General features: G+C 52.5%; 1 protein-coding gene across 4 annotated transcripts in view; it reads right to left on the reverse strand.

The window, feature by feature from the left end:
- Positions 1-2,890: 2,890 nt before the first annotated feature.
- PARVB (parvin beta) overlaps positions 2,891-22,447 on the reverse strand; it is a 159,642-nt gene continuing 140,085 nt past the window's right edge. For 3 of the 4 annotated variants that reach the window (XM_025399992.1, XM_025399993.1, XM_025399994.1), the window contains 4 exons: positions 20,211-20,279; positions 13,830-13,931; positions 8,093-8,165; positions 2,898-3,515 (listed from right to left, as the gene is read on the reverse strand). In XM_025399992.1, the coding sequence (XP_025255777.1) occupies positions 3,439-3,515; positions 8,093-8,165; positions 13,830-13,931; positions 20,211-20,279 (321 nt within the window). In that variant the 3' untranslated portion in view covers positions 2,898-3,438. Of the gene's footprint in view, positions 3,516-8,092; positions 8,166-13,829; positions 13,932-20,210; positions 20,280-22,447 lie in introns of all 4 variants that reach the window. The other variant, XM_025399995.1, reaches the window with a different exon arrangement.

Genomic DNA, 22,447 nt, shown 5'->3' on the forward strand with positions numbered 1-22,447 from the left:
TGGAGAAAAATGAGAGGAGTCAAGCCTAATGGGACCCTCCCCAGGTATGCAAAAGGCACACCTACACCTTTGAACCAATTGGAAAAGAGTGTGGACGAAAGATCACATCCAAGCCGGGTGTAGTGGCATGCACCTGTGGTTCCAGGGACTCGGGATGCAGAAGCGGGTGGATCACCTGAGCCCAGGAGTTCAAGGCTGTAGTCTGCTACAGGTGTGTCTGTGAATGACCACTGCACTCCAGCCTGGGCAACGCAGCAAGATCTTATCTCAAAATTTAAAAAAAATCCCATCCTTTGCTGGAACCACGGCCTTTCAGGGTCCCTGTTGTGAAACACGAGGCCTGTGTAGCTTCCCTACAGATCTTAGGATTCCTTTTACTGTTCAACTTGAAACCCAGAAGAGTGTGACCTGGACACGAGGATGGGCATGTGTTTACCAGATGGGGGCTGCCAGGACCTCCCTGGGAAGGTGAAGCCCCCTCCCAGAGTAACTGGCCTCTCCCCTCTGATGACACAGAATGGGCTGGGATTGCTCATTTTGGCTGAAAATTGCAGCTCTGATTTTTTGTGTTTTTTTTTTGTTTTTTGTTTTTTGTTTTTTTTGTTTTTTTTTTTTTTGAGACGTGGAGTCTCACTCTGTCACCCAGGCTGGAGTGCAGTGGCATGATCTCAGCTCACTGCAACCTCTGCCTCCCGGGTTCATTCCATTCTCCTGCCTCAGCCTCCTGAGTAGCTGGGACTACAGGCATGCACCACCACGCCTGGCTAATTTTTGTATTTTAATAGACACGGGATTTCACCATGTTGGCCAGGCTGGTCTTGAACTTCTGATCCCGAGTGATCCACCTGCCTCAGACTCCCAAAGTGCTAGGATTACAGGCATGAGCCACTGCGCCTGCCCAAGCTCTGTTCTTTTCAAATCCCGAACCCCAGGAAGGCACAGCGCCCTCTCCAGGCCCACGTGGGAGCAGGGCAAGGCCGGGCCGCTCCACCAGCTCCAGGGGGCCGTGATCCTGTCCGTGCCACGCAGGCAGCACAGAACGTTGCAGTCCCAGGTTTTTTGTCAGTGTGGCTCTTTAATGTCACTGCATCCCGCAGGAGATACCGTAATGCTGTTTTAATTATTTCTTTCCCCCGCTGGGAAATCACCTCCATCAAAATGGCTATTCTGAAATCATCCCCAGCCTAGCAACAGCCGGAACTGAGGGGGAATATTAAACTGTTTTCTAAAACTTCGGTGTTGGCATTCGATTTCGTATTAAAACTTACTCCACAGCTCTGATCTGCGGCAGGAAGACAAAAAGCTAACAGGATCAGAAGGGCCAGGCTCACCACAGAGAATGCTGAGAGATGCCAAGGAAGGCGGCCGCTTTGCTGCAGGTGCAACCCAGGGGGTCGGCGGGTCATAACCCCGGGAAGGAGCTGGGGAGGGGGGCGCCACAGCGAGGGAGCCACTGCGACCAGAGGCCAGCCCAGAAAGCATGGCCGATGGGATCCCCAATTCTCTGCAGAGCTGGGGTGAGCGAGGGGGTGAACAGCTCATAACTGAGTGAGCAGCGACTCCTTTTACAGGATACTCTAAAGGGAGATGCTCTCAGGGCTACAGGGAGAGTGAGATGAACACTTCATATCCTCCCGTTACAAGGGGAATTATGTCCCCCGCCTCCAAATCCACATGCTGAGGTCCTAACCCCAGCCCCTCTGATGTGATGGTATTTGGAGATAGGGTCTTTATGGAGGTAATCAAGATAAATGAGGTCATATAAGTGCGCCCTAATCCAATAGGACCACAGCCCTTCTAAGAAGAGGGGGTCGGGCTGGGCATGGCCACTAGTGCCTATAATCCCAGCACTTTGGGAGGCTGAGGTGGGTGGGTCGCTCAAACCCAGGAGTTTGAGACCAGCCTGGGCAACATGGTGAAATCCTGTCTCTACAAAAAATACAAAAATTAGATGGACGTAGTGGTATGCACTTGTAGTCCCAGCTACTTGGGAGGCTGAGGTGGGAGGATCAATTAAGCCTGGGAGATCAAGGCTGCTGCAGCGAGCTGAGGTGGCACCACTTTACTCCTGGGTGACAGAGTGAGACCTTATCTCCAAAAAAAATAAAAATAAAAATAAAACGCTGGGCATGGGCATGCTGGCTCACACCTGTAATCCCAGCACTTTGGGAGGCTGAAGTGGGCGAATCACAAGGTCAGGAGATTGAGACCAGCCTGGCCAACATGGTGAAACCCCATCTCTACTAAAAATACAAAAATTAGATGGGCCTAGTGGTATGCACTTGTGGTTCCAGCTCCTTGGGAGGCGGAGGCAGGAGAATGGCTCGAATCTGGGAGGCAGAGGTTGCAGTGAGCCAAGATCACGCCACTGCACTCCAGCCTGGTGACAGAGCAAGACTCCGTCTCAAAACTAAATAAATAAATAAAATAAAAGAGGCAGTGAGGACACAGACACACAGAGGGGAGACCATGTGAAGATACTGGGGGAAGCCGGCACCTACAAGCCAAGGCGAAAGGCCCGAGGATGTAACTCTTTGTCTCAGCCACTCACCTGCAGCACTTTACTACACAAAGCCAGTGAACCGACGCACCCCCTCATTTTAAAGTTTCCGAAGACACATTCATTCCCAAAAAGGGCCTCTGAAGGGGAAAGCTGGGGTGCAAGCTGTCTCAAGCAGCACAATTAGAGCCCTCTCCAGACCCAGCCCCTCAACCACAGCAAGAAATGAAGAAACACTTCAGCAAACAGCTCCTTTCAATGCCTGTGGGAGCCGGGCCATCCTGAGTCTCAGATGTTCGTGCGAAAGCTACACTAAAACAACAACGAGTGGCCAAGAAGCCATAGGAATGTGGGTGGAGGACACTCGTGTCACATCTAAGCTTCTGGGACTTTAAAGTTTTTCAAACTGCAAAACCCTTTTATTAAATAGGCGTCACTTCGAAGGAGAGCCCAGCCCAGGAGATCCCTGGTGAATCATCAAGCCCGGGTCCTCGGGGAGCTGGCGTTCCTGCTGAGCTGATGTTGTACTTCTGAAGGCCTGTGATCGCTAATTGCACCATCAGGTGGAATGCAGGGTGCTCTCAACTAGCTGTGGGTTGGGCTTCAGGCTTTTTTCCATCTTTCAGCCAAGGCAGACAATAACGGACTCCATCCCACGCAACTGAGTGATGCGAGGCCTCAAACGCAAGCACGGGTGTTTAGAATCCTGCATTTTCAAAGGCTCTCGCCCACTGGGAATTACATGGAAAGGAGATTAAGAACAACCACCAAAAGAGGCAGGGGGTGGTGCGGGCGTGAGGTAGGGGTGGGGTGGGGATGACAGTCAACACAGTTTGGACCAGAAGCCCATGGCACCTGGCTCCCTGCAAAGGCACAGGGCACAGACAGATGTCGCCTTTCTTGCTGGGATACTCCTGCCACCGTCCACAGGTCCCCCGTCACTCCACGTTCTTGTACTTGGTGAACAAGTTGTAAAGAACCCTCAGGGTGGATTTGAGGTCCAAGTTCACCACGTCTGCAGAAGGAAACAGAGAAACCTCAGAGGCCCTGCCATCCTCCTGTCATTGCAGTAGGTACTCTCAGAAGCCATGTCTCCAGCATGACACCAGCTGCCGCGTCCACACAGAGCGCTTCCCCTTAAAGACCTGCCACCACCACATCCAGGACGCTCTGGGTGGCGCCTCCCCAGACACACCGGTTGTGTGAGAGCTCCCGGCACAGGCTGATACCCTGCGGGACAGGCACCTGGGGTGACAAGAACAGAGACACTTCCACAGCCTGTCCTGGATCGTCACCAGGACGTGTCTAAGGACCGGTTGGGGGACATGGCTAATGACACTTACTGGGACCAAAAAGCCCAGTAACACTTAATGGACCTGACGGCTCCCTCTGGGGCCCTGGAAGTCTTGGGCCACTTTCTTTGGGTGGACAAGAACCTTCCTGGGAATCAGACACCTTGTTCATTTCACTTGCTCTAAGTGACTTCTGTGATTTGGGGCTCAGACTCTCCATCTGTAAAATGGGCCTGGACCAGATAATGCTCGAGGCCCTTTGAGTCCTGACTCCCTGTGATCCAAAAGCAGCCACAGGATGACCTTGTGCTTTAGCCCTGATCACAAGAGCAAGAAACAACATGTTACTGAGAGAGCAGGTGGGGTGGATGCTAAGAATCAGCAACTGTCCTTGTCACCAGGCGTGAGTTTCTCAACTTGCACACCCTCATCAGAGCCCACACAGCCTCCTTTCCTTCCCTCTCGTTTTACAAACAGGACCAAGACTCACTGTGGAGAAATGAGCTGCCCACAAGTGTGCTGTCAGAGCAAAAGCAGGGCTGAACTCGGCTTGGTGGGCTTGGGAACACACCCAGGGCTCTGTCGGGGATCCCAGGGTCTCCCCCTGGCCTGAAGGGTCCACCCCAGCTCCCAACAGCCCAGTGGAGGCAGGGGAGGGAGGATGGCAGCCACGGAGTTGGCAGTGGCCAAGGCGAGGGGGGCAGCAGGGACAGAGCAGCTCCCAGGGGTGGGGGCCGTCACTCCCTGGCCCCCTCTGAGTCCACTCCCATGGTGGACTCACAGGGAGACCAGAGCAGCAGCCTGGCACCGATGCCCCCACTCAACAGCCCCCAGGTCTGAGCTCTAAGAACTTCGAGACAGCCTCGCTGGACAAACAGAATTCAACCCTCACACCCCTGCCAGACCCTGCTAACCACGGCCACCCCTTAGCACCTGTGCCCAGGGACAGGAATCCCCTTCTGTGACCCGTGAACCTCAGTCCCTCTGTGCTCCCCAAACACCCACCCCACCATCCAGCTCCGGCACTCAGCTCTGTGAATTTCGAGCGAGCCACAAGCCCTTCTCCCAGGCAAGGGGCCTCCTTAACGGCAGGGTCGGGGACCCCACTGGCGTCTCCGCCAGGTCCCCGCAAGGGGGTAGGGGGCCAGGATGCCCATCGGAGCTGGGGGCCTGGGGAACCAGGTGTGGGCCTGGCTCTTCAGACCAGCCCACGTGCAGGGGGCATGAGACTGCTCTGCTTCCTCCCACTGGGGACCAACAGGGCAGTCTCCGGCCCGCAGGGGAGGAGGTCACAGCCACTGCCTCCCTCCCCACCAGCCCTGGGTACCCAGGTAAGTCTGCCTAGCTTGGAGGAGGGCGTCAGGGAGACCACAGCCACTGTGCTGCAGTCTCCATGTCATTCTCATCTCTGTTACCTCCTGATTCTTGCTCCCCAGATGGTTTTGAATGAAGAAGGAAAAATCTCTCATTCGTTGCATCAGCCACAAAATAAAGAGGCCCAGCAGGGACCCCATCTCATAAATCTCTGTGGCTTGGCCCCTGCCCAGTGCTGGCCCAGTGAAGGTGCTAATGAGCACTGCAGACCAGCTCTGTCCCCTGCCTGGGCTGGACAGAGGCCTTGGGACACCTGAGGGACCCTGCCTGGGAGGCTGCAGAACCTGCTATTTGCCCTGGGCCGGTGGTGCCTCTGCCTCTGGCCTGGCTTCCACGTGTCCGTGGTGGGTCCCCTGACGTGCTGTCCAGCGGCAGATGAGTAGGAAACACATCTGGGCTCGGGGCAAACCCCCTGCTCGGAGACCGGCCTGTCAGAGGATATCCCGGCCTCTGGACAGGCTCCTGCCTCACTCCTCAAAAAGGGGACAAAGGGCCGGGCGCGATGGCTCACACCTGTAATCCCAGCATTTTGCAAGGCTGAGGCAGGTGGATCACCTGAGGTCAGGAGTTCAAGACCAGCCTGGCCAACATGGTGAAACCCCATCTCTACTAAAAATACAAAAATTAGCCGGGCATGGTGGTGGGCGCCTGTAATCCCAGCTACTCGGGAAGCTGAGGCAAAAGAATTGCTTGAACCCAGGAAGAGGAGATTGCAGTGAGCTGGGATCGTGCCATTGCACTCCAGCCTGGGTGACAAAGCAAGGCTGTCTCAGGAAAAAAAAAAAGGGTCGGGGGTTTGGGGAGGACAAAGAATGGAGACCAAGGGCCACCAGGGGTTCTTCTGAGGGTACAGGGGAGCAGCCCATGCTGCAGATAGGGCCCAGGCTTTAGGCTACAGGAAACCAAAGGAAGCCCCAGCCAAGCCCACAGCGGACATGAGCAAAGATTTCTCCTCCCTGACAGTGTGCAACCCACCAGACACGAATGCTGAGCTAGCAGCCACCATCAGCAGGGACCTGGCGTGTTCTGTGGGCAGGACCCTCTTCCACTGCTCAGAGGAGCAGTTCACTTGAGCCGAATAGGTGCTCAGGGGCAGTCTGGCTCAGCAGCACGCGGGTGGCACTGCCCGGGAGCCCTGCTGGAAAGGTACAGAGCAGAGTTGAACACTGAAGGCTCTGACAAGTCCTGGGTGATGGCACCCCCTTAGCGACCCCATGAGACGCATGGAGGCAGGTGCCGTCGTCACTCCCCTGCACAGATGAGGAGGCGGCCCTGGCACAGAAAGGCAAAGTAACCTGTCCGAAGACGCACAGCTGGGGAGAGGCAAAGCAGCATCCCTCGGGCCCCTAGCCACTCCCTCATGCCCCTGCCTCGCAGCAACCAAAGGGCTGAGGGGCAGCAGCAACAGGGAGTCCCAGAGACCCAGGCCAGACCGGCCTCTACAGGCAGCCGCTTGCCACACTCCCTGCTGGACGTGTGCTTGGATCCAGTGCTGTCGAGCAGTTTCCAGGCCAGGCACTGTTCTCAGCACCGGCATGCAGCGGACAAAGCGCTGCTCCCTTGAGGCTTCCATTCTAGTGGGGAGGGAGGGACAATAAAGAACAAACAACGCCAGGCACGGGGGCTTGCGCCTGTGATGGGAGGCAGGCGAATCGCTTGAGCCCAGAAGTTCGAGACCAGTCTGGGCAACATAGTGAGACCTTGTCTTTACAAAAAAGAAAAGTTAAAAAATTAGCCGGGCATGGTGGTATGCACCTTAGTCCCAGCTACTTGAGAGGCTGAGGTGGGAGGATGGTATGAACCCAAGAGGCAGAGGTTGCAGTGAGCTGTGATCACACCACTGCACTCCAGCCTGGGTGACAGAGTGAGACCCCGTCTCAAAACAAAAAAGAATAAACAGCCACACACTGAAATTGTCTTGTGAAACCCTGAGAGGAGGACGAACAGGCAGGAAGGGACCGGCCAGGAGGCAGAGGCTGTGGTGGGTGGGTGGAAGGGACAGGATCCATTTTCTAGCTATTCCAGAAACTCAACAAAGCCCGCCGTTGAGCAGATGCTGGCAACAGGTTCAGGAAGCATCAGAGAACCCCAACTCATATACTGCCATGGGGGACTCAGGAGAGGGAGCAGGGCTAGGTAGGGGGCCACGGCCAAAGGGGGGCCCACGGGCACTAACCCACAGTGTCTGAGTTCTGTGGGCTTCTCCTGCATGGCAAAGGTTTTGATGGAGGCAAAGGGATGTCTTCATACAGGACTTGTCAAAGCCTTTAATATTCAACTCTGCCCTGTAACTTTCCAGCAGGGTTCACAGGGAGTGCCACCCACGTTCTGCGGAGCCTGGCTGTCCCCAAGCACCTACGAAGAAGCCTTCCCAGGAATTCTGATGCTCACTCAGGTGAGAGGGTCCTCCTACAGGTAACGTGGCACAGGAGCCAGGTGGGGACAGGGAAGTGACCGCCCCCCCCAGCTCTGCTAGCCTTCTGCCTCCAGCTCCAACCCACACAGAGCAGGAGCGTGCCAAGTCCCCGCTCCCAGGCACTGCCTTCGGCTGAGCATCAGGGGACTCCACCCCAACAGTCATTACATTTGAGTAAGCCTTTAATATCTTCTCAGGGCTCAAAGCTGCATTTCCAGCCTGAGTGGCCAGCCAGAGACACACTTAATCCTAAGGTCCGTGGGCAGAGGCCACGTCCTTCAAAGTCAAGTGGTTATTAAAGAACCGGCACTGCCAGCTCTACCAGCGAAGCCCTCCTGGTTCCCAAAATGAGGAGATTGAGGAGTTGAGGTTGGTAGACCGTTGCCCCAGAGCCAGAGACGTGGGGCCCATCTGAGGAACAACACGCCAGCCTTCCAGCCACTTCTAGGACCCGCTCTTCTTCCCCTCCATGTGCAGCCCTCCCGGGGGAACCTGAGCCAGGGGCATTACCTTCAGGACGAGCCTTGGGTTTCTTGAGGCCTCCGTCCAGCATCAGCTCAAAGGCGAAGGACACATTATGGACCTGCCAAGGAAGCGGGTAGGTCAGCGTTGGGGTCCAACAGTCGTTCCCACCCACTGCCCACTGCTGGAGGACAGCCAGCATGGACAGGACCAAGCCTCTGCAACACTGACGTCCACAAGGACCCAGTGAGCCTGGGGCAGGCCACAGGGTGGGCAGAGATGGGTGAGCAAGTCTGCAGAGGGCCACATGCACTCACTAGGCGGTTCTCACCCCTCACACTGGTGATCTGGGCTGAGAGATGGAAGGATGAGGTGCCCGGCCTGCTCTCGAGGGCTCACGGCCACCAAGAGCCTGCTCTGCCCCAGATGCCAGCCACAGTGACCCCATTTTATCTATTTATTTACTTACTTTTTTTGAGACAGGGTCTAGAGCACAGGCTAGTGCACAGTGGCAAGATCTCGGCTCACTGTAATCTCTGCCTCCCAGACTCAAGCCATCTTCCCGCCTCAGTTTCCCCAGTAGTTGGGACTATAAGCACGCATCACTGTGCCCGGCTAATTTTTGCATTATTTTTACTTTTTTTAGAGACAGGTTTTGCCATGTTGGCCAGGCTAGTCTCTAACTCTTGGACTCAAGTGATCCATCCGCCTCAGCCTCCCAAAGTGCTGGGATTACAGGCGTGAGCCACTGCGCCTGGCCCACAGTGACCCCATTTTACAGACAGGGAAACCGAGGCCCAGAGAGGATGAGTCCCGTGCAGAGGCACGCAGGCCTGGGCACTGCCTCAGGAAGGGCTGTAAAGACCTGCACGTGAGGCTGTGTCTCTCTGCAGGATGAGGTGCCTTCAGGGGAGGGAGGGCCCCAGCACTGAGTAGGGACAGTGGGCCGGTCAGAAGGGAAGTCAGACCAATGGTGGCTGCAAGCGTCAGCCTGCGGGACCTTGGTCCTGTTAGAGCTGCAGAAAGGCGGCCCCCTCCCCCAGACCATGACTTCCCCTGAAATTAAAGGGTCTATTACTCCTCAGCCCCCAAGTGTACTTGAAGCTTTTATTCTCCTAATGATGGCTGAATAGGTTTAAAAGAAGAGCCTTCTGGGCTGTGTTTAAAGACCACTCAGAGGGATGCAGGTGATGAACTAGGTTACATCCAGCCACCCACCTGCCGCAAGACAAAGCTGATGGGAGGAGGGGACATCAAACCATCAAACAGCAAACACACACAGATGTCATAGTGCAAGGGACTTCAGGGCTCTTAGTAATCAAATATCCTGGCTGGGCACGGTGGCTCACACCTGTAATCCCAGCACTTTGGGAGGCCGAGGCAGGTGGATCAATTGAGGTCAGGCATTCGAGACCAGCCTGATCAATGTCTCTAACAAAAATACAAAAATTAGCCAGGCTTGGTGGTGGGCACCTGTTATCCCAGCTATTTGGGTGGCTGAGGCAGGAAAATCGCTTGAACCCGGGAGGCGGAGGTTGCAGTGAGCTGAGATCATGCCACTGCATTCCAGCATGGGTGACAGAGCAAGACTCTGTCTCAAAAACAGACAAAAAACTCTTTCAACAATCATATTTTCATGATTTTGAGGTCAATGAATCAGAAACATGAACAATTTTACTTGCACTGTAATTTAATAATTAACCTGGAAAAAGAGGCTTCCCTAGGTTAATCAAATGCACAGCACTGGAAAACAGCTTTGGAAAAGCTTCCGCGGCACGCACAGCCTGTGCTCAGAGAAGCAGAGGGGCGAATGATGTGCCAGCACCAACCGCAAGACAGTCTGGCTAGTCACGGGGTCAGTGGGGAAGGCACAGCCTGGCAGGAGGGCAGGTCATGTCCACCCATGGGCGGGGGCGCAGCAGACCGAGACCCTGCTCCAGAGGCCAACTCGGAAGCTGCCAATGGGAACACCGGGCAACATGGCAGACACCTCAACCCTGCAGGACAGCCTTCCTGGAGATGGGGAAGTGCTACACCAGGGCTGAGCCTGAGGATGGCCAAACACTGGCAACAGGGGAGGAGTGTGAACGGACCGTGTGGAAGGTGCAGAACACAGCTCCCCTAAGGAGAGAGCAGGGAGCGACCTGCGGGTGCTGGGCATCCACTATGGGGTCGGTGTACTCGGTACAGGTTTCCTTTCCCTTCCCGGCCCTGTGTGAGGTGAGTATCATCTTCTTTCACAGAGGAGGGCGTTGGGCTGAGACGGGCTAGGACATCGGTGCCCTAAAAAGGCACGGGGTGGCCAGATGCAATGGCTCATGCCTGTAATCCCAGCACCTTGGGAGGCCAAGGCGGGTGGATCACGAGGTCTGGAGTTCAAGACCAGCCTGGCCAACATGGTAAAACCCTGTCTCTACTAAAAGTACAACAATTAGCCAGGCATGGTGGCAGACACCTGTAATCCCAGCTACTCAGGAGGCTGAGGCAGAAGAATCGCTTGAACCCAGGAGGTGGGGGTGGCAGTGAGCCGAGATCGTACCACTGCACTCCACTCTGGACAGAGTCTAGAGTGAGATCCTGTCTCAAAAAATAAAAAATAAAAAATAAAAAGGCACAGGGCTCAAAGGCATGGAACCAGGACTGAAACAGAATCTATGCCTGTTCTCCAAGAGCCTCCCACCTCCACTCCCCTAGCAACACAGGTTCCTTTAGCTGACCACTGTCCATATCATCAAATGAGCTCACACACACGTACGCACATGCACACTCAAACACACAACAGGCTTGACCCCAAATTGAGATGGAGACAGGATGGCAAAGAGGGGGAACAGCGAGAAAAGATTTTTCTTTTAAGAGAAGATTCTTCTCCATTGTAAAAGTCAGCACCAATTTGGACTGGTCTTTTTATATGTCTCTCCCGTGCACCTCTTAAGCCTGAGGAATCCTCTTCCGCGCAGAGGGAGCGGATGCTTAGGAGGAGCTGGGGATGAGATGCGTGACACGCAGAGACACTCAGAGACAGCTGGACAGTGTGATCAGGTGATGAGGTGGTCACCGCTGCCCCATGAGAGAACAGTTTAAGGGGAGAGCAAAGCCCCTTCCAAGCCTCACTGCTCTGCAGCCACTTGGCCCCACAGTAATTTGTTTTGAAGTGAGATTTTCCTTCTGCTTTCTTCTCAGGCTGAGGAAATGCCAGGCAGGAAATTGCCACCCTCCCATGCCTGTTATCTCTCAGGGCCATGCCTCCGCCCCCAGCCCTCTTTCATGCCCAGGCAGAGAAGTGTGAGCCCAGGCCCCTGGATACCCAGCATGCAGCTCCTGGCGAGGCCTGGGGACCGCTCACCCCAGCCGTGACTGCAGTGGGAGCCCCCAAGGCCCAGCGGAGACCAGGCCATATACACACCTGCCTTGAGCCAGCCACATGGGCAGAAATCCTTTCTCTCTGTAATTCAAAAGGTTTTAGTCAACCTGGCCAGGTGAGGAAAGAAGAGAGGGTTCTGGAATAGGAGTCGACCCTCCTGGCTCTGCCCTTGCTGGCCGTGCAACCCTGGGCTGGTCTCTAAGCCTTCCCGAGATTCCTTGTCCTCATCCAGTAATGCTGACGGGGAAGCAACTCGCGTCTTCCAGGAGCGATCTCCAAGTCTTCAGGATACACCCACTCCACAGAGACAGGGAACCTGCAGAGTCTCCCAAAACGATGACCGATGGCTGCAAGGTGCTTAGCATGTGGCCACCGCAAAGTAAGACTCAAACAGTGGCTTTGCAACAGAAAACCGAAGGCCACACTCATGTGTCTGAGGTAGCTCACGGGGCATGAGCGTACAGGCCCTGAGCTGTCCAGTGTGGTATTTTTTAAATCCAATGCAATTGTTTAAAACCATAAGTCATCACTACCCTCAGGGACAGCAGCTCACGACGCATCTCTGGTTTTGCTCACTGAACCTCAGTCCCTCCTCCAAAAATATGGAGCAGCTGTAAGGATTCCCAGAGCCAGAGGAAACGCACCTTGGGGTCTCAGCCCACAGGAGACATGAGCGGGGGATGTCACCAACGTCCCATCTGCAAGCAGTTTTGAGCACACGGGTGCTGGGCCCAGCCTGAAGTGGGTGAGTCCTCCACAGCAGGGGTCGTGAGGACTACAAGGTAGATAATAAATACTATGGGCTCACGAAGACTTTGCCAGCAGCTGCCAGGAGGAGAAAGGGAAAAAAGGCAGGGGCTGGAGGAGGAACTACTGACATCCTCCCATCCTCCGAAGGAGAGTGCTCCAGCCGCCCGCAGAGCCAGGCCACCACCCCAGGCTCCCTTTCTCCTGAGTGAACAGGATGAATGGTGTGCTGCGTGCTGTACCTGAAAATAGCCTTCCCTTCCTCGCTCCGATTCAGAGGGGAAGGCGGATGACTCAAGCCTCCTCAAGCCTCGCAGGCCAGGGCAGCAATTGTCAAAGACTTTCATCCCAGTTTCAAAGGGAAGAAGGCCAGGGCCCAGGAGATGATGCCTCTGACATTTGTACAAAGCCTTGTCTTGGAAAGAAACCAGCTCTAGGTCTCCTGGCTAAACTCACTGTTCTCGCCAGTGCTCTTATTAATTTGAACAAAGAAACGATCTCTCCAAAACAATGTGTCTGCAACCAGCCACATCGGGGCCTGGAAACGCATGCGCTTCTTCGCTGGATGGTCTGCCCTTTCATTTCCAGGATGACAGCACAGGCACCCATGTTTCCTGGTGAGTTCTGCACAATTCTGCTCATTCCCTCTGCACTCCTTCTTGTTCTCTCGCTCGCTCTCTCTCTCTCTCTCTCTCGATTCAATATGGACTCCATGTGCCAAGACCTCTCTAATCTGTCCTGATTCCATCTCAGCATGCAAGACAGGAACAACATTTGGCCACAAGCAAACAGACTGCATGTGCCAGAAGTGGGCAGATTGATAAACACTGGCCCCATTTCTGCTATTTCTCTGGCTGCCGCCACCAGCTTACATTGTCTGCCTCCCTGACTCATGGGTCTAACACTTCGGGAAAATAAAATGACAGATGCCCATGAATCCAAAGCAACATAGACCATCCATGGCCAAGTTTTTAAAGGCAATGCACTAAACACTGCTGTGAGAGGCTTGACTGCGGGAAGCCCTGGACAGAGGGCAGACAGCAGGGAGGGGCCCGCGCACAAGGGCAGGGACAGCAGGACCGGGTGGCGTGGGCCAGCCCAGATTGAAAGGAATGACCCAAATGACCCTATTAGAGAAATTTTTCTAAGAAAACAATCCACGGGAATGAAAAAAAAAAATCTATATCAAAAAGATGCTCTGTTGTTTCCGTAGGGAAAAAGATAGAAACACGTTCAAGTTGACTGCCCAAGAATGGGGAACGGGAAGACGCTGGTAACAGAGCCATCCTTGGAACTTTGCGCCACCACTGGAGATGGTATTTGGGAAGCTTGGGAAGCAGCAGAGAAAACCACAGGTGCTGGAGCTGCGGCAGAACGGGGGAAGGGTTTACAACTCTACCGAGATGTGACCATTTTTTTAATTATTAAAAACTACACGGTCCCATGAAAAAGACCCCAGAGAAAATGTGGCAAACAAAACTCGGATGCGTTGTGGACGGCTGATGGGCTTCTTATTTCTTTTGCTGAGAGTTACACCTAATTGCAATATCACTTGTGCAATCTTTACTTTTTGAAGAATGCAGCCAGGCTGCAGAAAGAGCTGCTGGGATAGTCTATGCTCTGTATTTCAATGAGCATTTCTTGGACCACTACCAAGGATGGATACCAGGCACATACCTTCTGATCGAAGCTTTCCGGAGTCAGGTAGAAGTTGTGGAGAGGAACAAAATAGTCTTCCAGAAGGCCCATGAGCAGAACCAGGTACACGCCGTCTGCAAACTGCAGAGAACGACTCGTGATGTTTCCGGGCAGGGTGAGGAGTTGGCAAATGCTTTGCACAAACTCAAGGGGGGCATACTTTTTCTCCTGAGACAGGGTCTCACTCTGTCACCCAGGCTGGAGTGCACTGATGCAATCAAGGCTCACTTTGGCCTCGACCTCCCAGGCTCGGGTGATCCTCCCTGAGGCGATTCTCCCACCTCAGCCTCCCAAGTAGCTGGGACTACAGGCACACACCATCGCACCCAGTTAATTTTTGTATTTTTTGTAGAGACAGGGTTTCGCCATGTTGCCCAGGTTGGTCTCAAATTCCTGGTCTCAAGTGATCTGCTGGCCTCCGCCTCCCAAAGTACTGGGATTACAGGTGCGAGCCACTGCACCCAGCTGGAAATATTTTCTAGCAAAGCAATCCATCCCTCCTCTCACTTTAGGCAGGAGAATCTGGAATCAAGTGAAGGCCTGAACGTGAAGTCTTTTGAGACCTGGCTCCTAATCTAGAAAAAAGCAAAAGGAGAGGGGGGCTCTCACACATGGGGCACTGCAAAGACCAGAAATGATGAGTGTGTGGAGCTGAGTGCAGCTGCCTGGCTAGGACCGTGCCTCTGGAACTGTCCCCCACTGCTGACCCCAGGGATAGTACTGACTCCCATCACTCAGGGCTGTTGTGAAGACACAGGGAGATGGCAGGCAGGGAGCACCTGGCACATGTGAGTGCTCCATCAGCATCAGCTGCTGAAAAGATTCATTCAACTCTGCAGGGTGCAGAGCCGGGACCTGGTGGCCCTCACCACTCTGTCTTGCAGCAGAGACCACAGTGAGTGAGGCCCCAGCCTCCAGGGATCTAGAGCTGCTTTCAACATGGTAGCCAATGGCCTCATGCAGCTATTTAAATTAAAATGTTTTTGTTTGAATGTTACTTTTTTTTTTTTTTTTTTTTTTTGAGATGGAGTCTCGCTCTGTCGCCCAGGCTTCAGTGCAGTGGCATGATCTCGGCTCACTGCAAGCTCCGCCTCCCGGGTTTATGCCATTCTCCTGCCTCAGCCTCCCTCCCCAGTAGCTGGGACTACAGGCGCCCGCCACCACACCCGGCTAATTTTTTTGTATTTTTAGTAGAGACGGGGTTTCACCGTGTTAGCCAGGATGGTCTCGATCTCCTGACCTCGAGATCCGCCCACCTTGGCCTCCCAAAGTGCTGGGATTACAGGTGTGAGCCACCGCACCCGGCCGCTAACTTATTTTTTATTGTGATAAAATATACATAATCTGAAATGTACCATCTTAACCATGTGTGAGTGCACAGGTCAGTAGCATTAAGTACATCCTCACTGTTGGATCACCCTCACCACCGCCCATCTCCAGAACTTCTTCATGTTCCCAAAGTGAGACTCTGTCCCCCAATTCTCTATTCTACCCTCCCCCCAGCCCCTGAGAACCACCAATCCATCCACTCTCCGTCTCTATGAATTTGACTCCTCTGGGTATCTCACGTAAGTGGAAGCACATATCCATTTGTCTTTTCGTGTCTCGCTTATGCTGACCTTTCTCTTTAATTTAAACTGTGGTAAAATATACCATAACATTTACCATCTTAACTACTTGTAAGTGTCCAGTTCAATAATGTTAGGTGCATTCACATTATTGTATAAACAATCTCCAGAATTCTTAAATTTGAATTTTTAAAACAATTAATTAAAATTAAAAATTTCCAGGCGAGGTGGCTCACGCCTATAATCCTAGCACTTTGGGTGGCTGAGGTGGGTGGATCATGAGGTCAGGAATTCAAGACCAGCCTGACCAACATGGTGAAACCCTGTCTCTACTAAAATACAAAAATTAGCAGGTATGGTGGCGCATGTCTGTAATTCCAGCTACTCTGGAGGTTGAGGCAGGAGAATTGCTTGAACCCGGGAGGTGGAGGCTGCAGTGAGCCGAGATCGTGCCATTGCACTCCAGCCTGGGCAACAGGAGCGAAATTTCATCTCAAAAAATAAAATAAAATAAAATAAAATAAAATAAAATAAAATAAAGATGAGAAGTCAAAATCACAAACATCCAATATCAGAAGCCCTGACCTTTAGCAGGGGGAGCTGCAGCTAGAGCTGTAAAGCATAAAGCAAGTGCCAGCAGGCAACAGTCCCTCAAGGGACTCAGGACAGGGTCTGGGCCCTGAATTCAACACACTGTCAGTCGATGGGAAAATGGTACTTGGCCTCCATGTCACATGCCCTCGGCCTTCCACACCACGAAGCAGCCAGCCACTCCTCTCATTAAGGAGATCAGATGGGCTTGAATAATTCTTTTAAGTGTGTCTCCACACGGAAGCTTCATGCCCACAGCACCCTGGTCAAGTGTGCTGGCATTTTCCCAGCAGAACAACACTTGAGCTGGGATGCCCGTGTCTCCGTGGACTCACTTCCAGGGAACGGAAGCTGTTGAGTGAATGAAGGCACCAACCCACACCTCTCCCCAGGAGGTCTGCGGTGGCCACGCCGCTGCACCCACAGGCCCTGAGCCCGCTGAGTCTTTTCTTCTTTCCGTGGCGTCTCCTCACTGTCCCAGCACACGGGGTCACAGGAAGGAGGGAGGACGGCCACACGGAGAGGGCAGGGCCGGGGGGCCCAGCTGTGAGTGGTGACCCTCCACTTTCACAAGCGCCCAGGGCAGTGCCCTCACTCAGCAACCTGCTATGTAGCTCAGCAGGGAGCAGAATCCCCACGGAGGCCCCGGGGCCCCGCCACCACCTCCTCATCCGCAGTGCTAAGCCCTGCCGAGCCCTGCCCACTTGATCTCAGCGCGCTGTCTCACCCGATCCTCACACTGCCCATTGCCTCCAGTTTAATCCTGTGGACAGAAGCTCAGGGAGGCTGAGGAGCTCACTCACCACCACAGAGGTGGGATGCTCCACAACATAAGAATGGTTTGGAAAAGGAGAGAAAACACACACACACACACCCAGACTGCATAAACCACACACACCACACACACACTACGTAACCACGCACACACACACACATCACACCAGACTACGTAAACCACACACATACACACACACACAGACTACAAAAACCACACACACCACACACCAGACTATGTAAACCACACACATACACACACACGCAGACTGCATAAACCACACACACACCACAGACTACATAAACCACACACACACACACACACACACCATACAGACTACAAAAACCACACACACCACACACCACACACCAGACTATGTAAACCACACACATACACACACACACAGACTGCATAAACCACATACACACACACCAGACTATATAAACCACACACACCAGACTACATAAACCACACACACACACCCCACACAGACTACATAAATCACACACACACACACACACACACGACTGCATAAACCATACACACACACCACACAGACTACATAAACCTCACACACACACACCCACACACACGAACAGAAATTGAAGAAATTAAACCAGGGCCTCTCCGACTCCCAGGGCATCAAGACGTTAATGATTTACAGTCTTCATAAATGATATACGGTATTTATAAAAATACCCAAATTCCTTTGCAACAAAACAAAACAAAAATCCCTGCATTTCTGTGGCCAGTGTCCTTTTCTGGTGGGCCAGTGGTTAAACGTACTTTTAAGACTCTATATAGTGTGATTAATAGGGGAAAAAATGAAGATATTGAGTAAATAAAAATAAATACAAATTTAATTTTAGAGTCTCAATGTAAGAGGCTCAGCTGCTAATACTGATGTGCAGACACCTCTGAGAAGGGCTGTGGGGACAGCCAGTATGGATGTGGAGGAGCAGTGCCCCTCACACGCCCCGTGATAGTACCAGGGGCCCCCACACAGCAAATCTTCCTGGGCCTTCAAAGGGTGCGGTACAAGCTTCGTTCTAATGACTCCACTTCTAGGCTTTTATCCCGAGGAAGCAGGCACGAGCACAGACAGCCTGCACAACGATGCTCTCTGCACTGCTATTTACAGGAGCAGAAAAACATCCAGTCATGAGGCACTGGTTTAATGAGGTGCGGTGCAGCCTTCCCGCTGATGAGATACACTTCCCATTAAAAGTGACAAAATATAGATAAACCAATAGATCAAGCAAAGGAAAAAGGATCAGACAGACACACACACACACACACACACACACTTTCTCTTACACCAAAAGATGCCCACAGTGTATTTAGTGACACAAAACACATTACAGAACGGTGGACAGTAAGATCCACATTATTTAGAAAAATACATTTGTGCATAGAAAATGTGGCTTACGCCTGTAATCCCAACACTTTGGGAGGCCGAGGCAGGCAGATCACTAGGTCAGGAGTGCGAGACCAGCCTGACCAACATGGTGAAACCTGTCTGTACTAAAAAATACAAAAACATTAGCCGGGCATGGTGGCACACACCTGTAGTCCCAGCTACTCAGGAGGCCGAGGCAGGAGAATTGCTTGAACCCAGGAGGCGGAGGTTGCAGTGAACTGAGATTGCGCCACTGCACTCCAGCCTGGGCAACAGAGCGAGACTCTGTCTCAAAAGAAAGAAAGAAAGAAAGAAAAAGAAAATATCTAGAAAAATGCACATCCAACCATGAACTGCAGTTAGCTGCCCCTGGAGAGTCTGAAAGAGGAGGTTCCAGAAAAGGAAAAAGAGGATTTTTACTTTTTACCTCGGCTGGTTCTGGGGTGCTAACATTTCAAACAGAAAATAATCTGAGGCTAAATGTGCAACATTTGCAAAGTGCAGAAAATAAATGTGTTGGCCAATGATATACAAATAAACATACACATTAAAAACAGACCATGATGCCTTTACATACAGACCCACGCTGTCCATGCCTCGCTGTACGTGTTAAGAAAAGGCCTGAACAAAACCCCCTGTGCCGTCATCTCCGGGTGACGGGATTACGCGTGATTTTATTTGTTTTGCTTATCTGCGTTTTCAGACATTTCTACAATGAACCTGAATTACTTTTTTAATTAGAAAAGCAAATGAGAAAAGTTAAAGAAAGAGAAGGGAATGAATGCATTCGCCCTGGGGTTTAAGAAGGATCAGCTGTGCATTAGGGATGTCTGTACCAAGAGCTCAAAAACCTCCACATTCAAGCACCCTACTAATCCTGGGAAAATTATATTTTGTCTTTAATGCTCGCGGAGTGCCCAAAAACATAATTTAACGATGCTCCTTTAGCTTTGAGTGGTGGTTGGGGCTGGGGGAGTAGACTTAATATACTTATTGCAGAAGAAATGTGTTGTACATACTTACCAGGGGGACATTTGCTAGGTCCTGGCCACGGTGTGACAGCAGCACTGAGCAGAGGATAAAGGGGCCAGCACGTTCTAGATGGAGGAACTGAGTGTGCAAAGGCCCTGTGGTGGGCTGGGGTAGAGCCCTGGAGGGTGTTATGGGTTGAGTAACACCATCCAGGTGTTTTGGGGTTTTGCGTCTCCCAAAACAAGATACAGTGGTTGGGAGGCTGAGGCAGGCAGATCACGAGGTCAAGAGATTGAGACCATCCTGGCCAACATGGTGAAACCCCGTCTCTACTAAAAATACAAAAATTAGCTGGGCACGATGGGACGCACCGGTATTCCCAGCTACTCGGCAGGCTGAGGCAGGAAAATCGCTGGAACCCGGAAGGTGGAGGTTGCAGTGGGCCAAGATCACACCAGTGCACTCCAGCCTGGGTGACAGAGCAAGACTCTGTCTTAAAAAAAAAAAAAAAATGCAGTGGAACCCTAATCACCAGGACCTCTGAGTGTGACCATATCTGGAAACAGGGTTTACACAGATGCGGTCAGGGTGGGATGAAGTCATGGGTGGGCTCTAATCCAGCATGACCACGTCCTGATAAAAGGGGGACATTTGGACACAGAGACACACGCACAAGGACAACACCACGTGAAGATGAAGGCAGAGAAGGGAGTGATGTATGTACAAGCCAAGGAATGCTACAGATCCCAGCAAAACCCCAGAAGCTGGGAGGGAGGCCAGGAACAGCTCCTCCTCACAGCCGTGGAGGGAATCCACCCAGGCCCCACCTTGATTTCAGCCGCTTGGTTTGTAGCGCTGTATGGCGGCAGCCCCAGGAAAGGAAGACAGAGGGGCCGAGAAGGCTACGGTGGTTATTTCTGCCGGCACCATTGGGGGGAATTCCTTGTGAGAGGAGCAAAATGGCGCCAGCTTTGTTCACGCGCCCCACCTGGGATCAAAACGCTGACTGAAAACGGCGGCGGACAAAGGATCCTTCAAGCCAAAGCAGCGCATACCTGGGTCTCCAGTTCCGTCACCTCCAAATTCAGCTTGTTCAGGTGCTTGTTCACAAAAGTGATGAGAGACTGCCAAGAACAAAAGATACACAGGAGCCGTGAACGGCCCGCGTGCAGGTCCCAGCTGGAGGGGCAGGCTTGACATTTGCCAGCCCCGGCTCTGGGAAACGCTTTCATCATCTCCCGTTTGCTAAAATAAAAAGCCCATGTTTCAAATGCAACATCCCGACAATAGCCCCGAGTTTTCATGGCATAATGCCCACATCTATCCTGGCTACACATGTCTCTGTTCACCAACCCATGCACACATATGCCAATCTGTGCACGTGTGCCATATTTAACAATCACACTGGAGAGCACTCCCTGCTCTTAAGAAAGATGAAACTGCCAGGGGAGGAGCATTACATTTGCAAATGTATCTTAGATGTGACCTGGAACGGTAAACGGCACTCAGAAGACTGAGCGGAAGTGCTGCCTCCAGCCACACCTACTGAATTTTTTTTTTTTTGAGACAGAGTTTCGCTCTTGTTGCCCAGGCTGGGGTGCAATGACGCAATCTCAGCTCACTGCAACCTTCTCCTCCCCGGTTCAAGTGATTCTCTTGCCTCAGCCTCCCAAGTAGCTGGGATTACAGGCCCTTGTCACCAAGCCCGGCTAATTTTGTATTTTTAGTAGAAATGGGGTTTCTCCATGTTGGTCAGGCTAGTCTTGAACTCTAGACCTCAGGTGATCTGCCCACCTTGGCCTCCCAAAGTGCTGAAATTACAAGCGTAAGCCACCGCACCCAGCCCGCCTATCGATTTGCAATACATGGGGAGATCCACCCATGGTGATCGCTCTGGGCTGTGGGAATTTTCTGAGCCCTATTATGTAGGTACCAAGGGGCACTGGAGTCTCTCTGGCACAGGCTTAAAAACTGTCACCTGTAATTCCTCAGTGACCAAACCCAACTTTGATGGAAAGTCAATACTACCCACCACTGCTCATGATATGATTTCTTACCCATTCTGCTCAAATTTACTGAGCAGCTACTATGTGCCCGGCATGCTGCTTGGTACTAAGGACACAAACACAGTCAGACAGCTCCACCCCCGGCCCCCGCCAAAGGGCCTGTAATTCTCCATATGCATGTAGTGGTGGGATGGAGACATCAAGAGATACGGTACTGCAGGGAAACACGAAATGCAGGGGAGATTTCATGAGCCACAGAGGAGATGTGTGCGGACCCCCGTTAAGACCATGGAGAGGGAGCATTGGAGCTGGACCTGAGGGTAGGCCAGTGAAAGGTGAGAGTGAGCCGAGTGGGTACCCAGGCACATCTGCAAACCCTTTGGGGTCTTCAGGCTGTGGCTGGATGTGGGTGGGATGGGAAGGAGTAGGAGGGGACGACCCAGGGAGAAACCTGCAGAGGTGGGCAGGGACTCCTGACTTCATTCTGGGGCACAGAGAGCCACAAACACCTAAACTTGCAATGTGGAGGTGAGGAAAGCTATCAGGCAAGTCAAAGGATTCTGTCTTCTTCCTTGCTGGTGGCTCCAGTGCCGAAAATGTGTCTTTCTCAGAATGAATTAACATGGTATCCACTGAGAGATGAAAGCAACCTCAGGCCACACCATTCTCAATGCTACCAGTGACCATAGGCTGCAGGCTAAGCCCATGCACAGACAGAATCCCAGTTTATCCTCACAGGGACCTGAGAGGTGGGTAACATCTCTGTCCCCACTTGAAAGATGGGGAAACTGAGGCTGGGGGGTATAATCTCGCCCCTCACCGGAGATCACACAGCTGATAAGTCGGGAGATGGATTTGATTCACTCCCTGAACCGGTTCTGTCAGGGTCCTTGGGGGCCACATGTGATGGGGTGGAGTGGGGGGCTCTGAGCTCCTAGTATATCCCTCACCACCCAAGAGTGCTAAGAAGGCTTCGTCCCAGAACGACTGTTAGCACAGTTCCAACAGCCTTTTGCAAAATGCTTCCAAGAACGAATGATCTTGTGGTCCAGCCCCAGGCCAACATTTTCCAAAAGAGGGTTCCACAGAAATACAAGGCATCCTACCCCAAAACTGATGGATAAATGAAGCCCACTCTCAACAAACAATTTTGGAAAATGCTTCCTACCAAGCTCCCTCTTGGAGAAGTACAGTATACGTCAGCCTATGAAAGGTTCTGACAAGTCCTGCACTAAGAAAGCGTTTGGGTGAGGTGTCCTAGACAAAGGAGAACTCTCTCGCCTGCA

This window comes from Theropithecus gelada, chromosome 10, assembly GCF_003255815.1.
Source record: "Theropithecus gelada isolate Dixy chromosome 10, Tgel_1.0, whole genome shotgun sequence".
Taxonomy (NCBI): Eukaryota; Metazoa; Chordata; class Mammalia; order Primates; family Cercopithecidae; genus Theropithecus; species Theropithecus gelada.